At 44.0% G+C, this 4,884-nt stretch overlaps 1 protein-coding gene across 1 annotated transcript in view; it reads right to left on the reverse strand.

Annotated features, from left to right (window-relative positions):
- Positions 1-2,625: 2,625 nt before the first annotated feature.
- The window catches only part of LOC119418725 (delta(14)-sterol reductase LBR-like), a 35,222-nt gene continuing 32,963 nt past the window's right edge, over positions 2,626-4,884 (reverse strand). The window contains exon 5 of the mRNA XM_037686059.1: positions 2,626-2,892. Within this exon, the coding sequence (XP_037541987.1) occupies positions 2,626-2,892 (267 nt within the window). The remainder of the gene's footprint in view (positions 2,893-4,884) is intronic.

The raw sequence follows: 4,884 nt of genomic DNA on the forward strand, positions 1-4,884 counted from the left end.
GGATTTGCAGGGGTAACAGCGGTAGGCACAATGCAACACAGTGATTACATTTGATTACAGAGGTGATACATGGGGATTAATAAGTAGCTCAGAGATTTAGTTGGACTCCAGGGGTTGAGCAATCAGCTTGGCAGAGTGGCTCTCAGATCCAAAAGAGAGCTGGGGAGGCTTGACCACGCCCTAGGAACCCCTAGGGTCGTTCTGACACACTTAAACACTACAAAACCTCCACAGTCTCCCCACACTCACAACCTGACCCAATATGTTATCTCTCACCACATCAACCAACCTTTGGCAACCCCAAGCAATCGAATCTAAAATATAATTGATCTCTCTGCTTGCAATTTTGTAAGCTACCTCTCTGAACTGAGATAAAAAATTGATAAAGGACAATATCTTTGAGACGTCTTCTTACCATAGGTTTCTGGTGGAATTCCTGAAAATTTCGGCTCAGTAAGATGCAGATTACCTCACCCACACTTGAATGAGGCCGTCCCTGGTCCCACAGCTGTTCAGAATTTGAAGAAAAGGATTCGGGTAATGATCCGGGCTGAGGAGGGAAATAACTCCAAACAAAGCCTTTCCTTCGGATCTGCCCTATTTCTTCCTCAGCTGGAACCGTCTAAAATGTGTCCTGTGCATCCACATGCTCCGGTAGTCCATCAGCCCCAGTTTCACAGAGTCATCTATATTTATAGAGCGAGTGCTACGTAACACCCCCGAAAGATCATGCCACCCATTCAATCCCACCTTTTTTGGGTTGGATTTGGCGCAGGATCTTTATGCATGTCTATGGGAGAGGGTTACATCACTCTCATACATATTAAAATCTGGGTGTAACTTTATTCTTGTCCGGTTTAATCCAGATTTTTGTTTAAACTGTTTGAGTTGTTTTTCTCTTTTGTTTGCCTTATTAGGATTTGTCTTTTGCTTGGAGCTGCTTTAGGTTCGTTATTGTGACAATCTATTTCTTGCATAGCTGATCACTCGTATGACATTTGTGAAAAAACACGTTCTGAGAACATGATTCACTTCCTTGTTAAACATACATCATCATGATACAACAAAATACATTTTAAAATCACAACTGATCATGACATTAACTTGATTATTTTACTTAATTCATTTGTAAATCAACAATTCATATTAACAGTTTCATCAGGAGGGAAGGTTGGTCCATCTGTCACTTTTCCTTTCTCCTTCTTTTTCCGCTTGCGTGTGTGTGCTTGAGTGTGTATGTGCATGTGTGTTTGTGTGTGTGTTTGAATGTGTGTGAGTGTGTATGTGCCTTCAGCATCTGCTTTCCATTAACTTAGCCTGGAAACTTCGATACTTTCCACTGCAGGCCTGAAACAAGAGCATGTCTGAACATGAAACAAGAGCATGTCTGGACATGTCTGGGGGCAGACTGGTTCCACTGTAGTGGGCCTTATTGACAAACAGTATGTCCCACTACGTTCCCTGAGGTCAGCGGACCAGTTGCTCCTCACAGTTCCAAGAACTCATCTTAAGCACAGAGGTGACAGGGCCTTCTCTGTGGCAGAACCAAGACTCTGGAACGAATTACCTCTGCTTGTCAGACAGGCCCCCTCCCTCTCGGTTTTCAAGTCCCTGTGGAGTTTTATCAAACTTGTTGTTCAATAAAATTTAGAAGACTGAGAACTTTTGTTAAAAACACGTAGCAAAGTTTATTTCTCTTCTGCAGAAGGGAGAACACATGAAACGAAAACGCAGCTCAGTGAGTTGTGTGTGTTCTCAAAAAACATGAGCAGTACGGCTTCATTTATACATCTTCCCACGTAACATGTTTTGACACAACAGGCGCTCATTTGCAATCTTATCAGACCGTGTGACCGGTTCTGGAGCTGGGGTTCCGTACCGGCAGTCTGTGAGAAACGAAAGTTAAAAAGCTTCACGCACTGATGTTGAAGAGATGCAACTGCTACAGTTTAGACAAGCTTTAACAGAGTGTGATATAAGGTAAATGAATAACAAGAGTGATGATAATAAAATTGAAAATGAAATAAAATAAAATTGATGAACAAAATAAACTGGTATTAATGTTTTCATTTCTACAATTCCACAATTCCTCCCTTTTGTTCCCATAGGAACAACAATAACACGAATATGTACAGATAGAGATATAGACACTGATTAACAGAACCTTCAAGGCACATGTGTCATATGGAGTATGGTTTAACATATGGCTATCATAAACATCAGTTAGAAATCTGCTAAGGCTGTTTTTGTGAGGGAGAGACCCCTCTAATGAGAGCAAACGTAAAATAAATCATAAAAATAAAATGACAAAATTGTGAAAAGCAAAAACATAATAAAACAAAATATTTACATAATGGTTGTCTTCTTGTTGGTCAGGACAAAAACAGTAGAGTGGGTGGGTGGATTACACTTATTGGAGTCAGGATTGACATTGTTATGTAACAGGGCATAGATTTCTGCCAGGCGTTCAGGAGTGAGGGCAGTCGAGATCAGACGTGTGGACAATGAGCGAATACAAGGTATAAAACAGCAACCACAAGTTATTAGAATGGCTAAACAAACTCCTATGGAGATATTTGATAGCTTTGATGAGCTGGTGCATGACGTAATGCTTGTGAATATCCTTCAGAAGGAGCCTTTCTTTATCACAGCGTGCAGGTCCGTATCCATGTATTCAAAGATGAGGTAAATGTCTTTATCATTTTGTGCTTGGATGATGTTGAGAAGCTTGACATTGTTGACGTGATCTCCAAACTCCTGGAAGAACATGATTTCTCTGTATGTTCGCTGGGCATCTGTTCTGTTTCTGAAAGCATCAAAGATTTTCTTCACTGCCACGATCTCCCCAGTCTGTCTGTCAACGGCTTTCCATACCATGCTGTAGGCCCAGTGCTAGGGTGGTTTTCCATGGATGTTACAGTAGGCCCATTTTTGCAGTGTCTTTTCCTGGGGGGAGAGCCTGTAAAAAGTCTGATGAAGAGTGGAGAGTTCTTTATGGGGCAGTTGGTAGGGCGTAGAGTGGCAGAGAGTTTTTGATGGAGGGTGGATAGTTCCTTATGGATCAATGGATGAGGTGCAGCGAAACAGGGGCTGGTTTGGTAACCGGGGGGGGGGGGGGGGAGCCGCCTCACCTGGGTTTGGGAAGAACCCAGCGAGTGAGCTGTCCTAGCTTACTTAGACTCAAAGTCTAAGATAAGCTGCTGCCTCAGCTGCCCGATGGCACTGAGTGAACTTATGGGGATTTGGCTTCTTCTTGTCCTCCCTCTGATAGTGGATTGGTCCCTCTGAACAGCTTACAGTGGGATGTGTGGATCCAGGTAGCTCGCTAAGCCACCTTGACAGCTGTGTGGGTTGTTAACAGCACCTGGAACGGTCCTGTCCACCTGGGAGAGATCTACCTTTTCCTTCTGAAAGATTTAATCATAACAAAATCTCCTGGCGTTCCATCCATCCATTATCTTTACCCGCTTATTCCATTTTGGGTCACGGGGGTCGCTGGTGCCCATGTCCAGCAATCACTGTGTGAGAGGCGGGCTACAGCCTGGACAGGTCGCAAGTCCATCACAGGGCCACATAGAGACAAACGAGACAAACAAACATTCAGTCTCTCACTCACACCTAGGGACAATTCAGAGTTACCAATCAGCCTAACATGCATGTTTTTGGACGGTGGGAGGAAACCGGATCACCCGGAGAAAACCCACGCATACACGGAGAGAACATGCAAACTCCACCCAGAAAGGCCCCTGGACCGGGGTTTGAACCAAGGACCTGCTCGCTGAGAGGCAGCCACTCTACCAGTTGCGCCACCGTGCTGCCCATCTCTTGGGGTTATGGCATGCAATTGTTCCTGTGCTGGGCCTGGAAGCCCTCCTTGGACCTGGGATCTCAGGGACCTTAAGTTATTTGTTAGTTCAATGCAATAGGTTAGCATGTTATGGTCACAGTGTTTCAGGTCATTAGTCGGGTTAGTTGTGGGTCCTACTCCCAGGTTGGGTGGGGCTGCAAACAAGATTTCAAAAGGGCTAAGGTTAGGTTTAGCCCTTCTGCGCATGCGCATGTACATCAGTGCGATGGGTAAGCATGTAACCCAGTTGAGTTTTGTCTCGTCACAGATTTTTGTCAGTTTGTTTTTTAATGTTCCATTTTCTCTTTCCACTGCACCTCCGTTTTGTGGGTGGTACACACAGTGTTTGGTCATACCATACCATACCACTATATTTATAAAGCACTTAAAACAGCTACAAAGCCAACCAAAGTGCTGTACAGACAAAACAACAGGTAACATACAAAGCAAAATACAAAATGAGTTCAGTGTGGTTGATACTTCTTCAAGTATCTGATTTGCAAAATGTGGTCCATTATCACTGGAGATTCGTTGTGAAATACCCCATCTTGAGACCATCTCCTGTAGAAGAATTTTTGCAACTGTATTTGCTGTGGCATGTTTGGTAGGAAATGCTTCGACCCATTTGGAGAACATGTCCACTATTACCAGACAGTATTTTTTTGTTTTGGACTGGTGTTAGTTCAATGAAATCAATCATCAGATGTTGAAATGGTGCTGTAACAGTTCTGTGAGCACCTGGTGCTGATGTTTTTGTTGTTTTGGAGACATTGTGAGTTGCACACACAAGGCAGGAGTCACAGTGGGAAGCAGCTGTTTTTTTTTTGTGTGTGTGTGACAGAGTGAGGAACGAGGGGGGTCAGATCAGAATAACCCACAATGTCTCTGCTAGCTAGGACTGCTTTGTCAGCAGCTGCCACAGCGCGCAAACAGAGGGGCAGGCCTGCTGCTACAGAGTCCAATTTGGCAGAAAAATAGGCGACCGGTTTCAATCTGTCGCCATGTTTTTGGAGCAATACAGAAGTCATACAGCCACC

This window comes from Nematolebias whitei, chromosome 12 (assembly GCF_014905685.2).
Source record: "Nematolebias whitei isolate Nwh7 chromosome 12, NemWhi1, whole genome shotgun sequence".
NCBI lineage: Eukaryota > Metazoa > Chordata > Actinopteri > Cyprinodontiformes > Rivulidae > Nematolebias > Nematolebias whitei.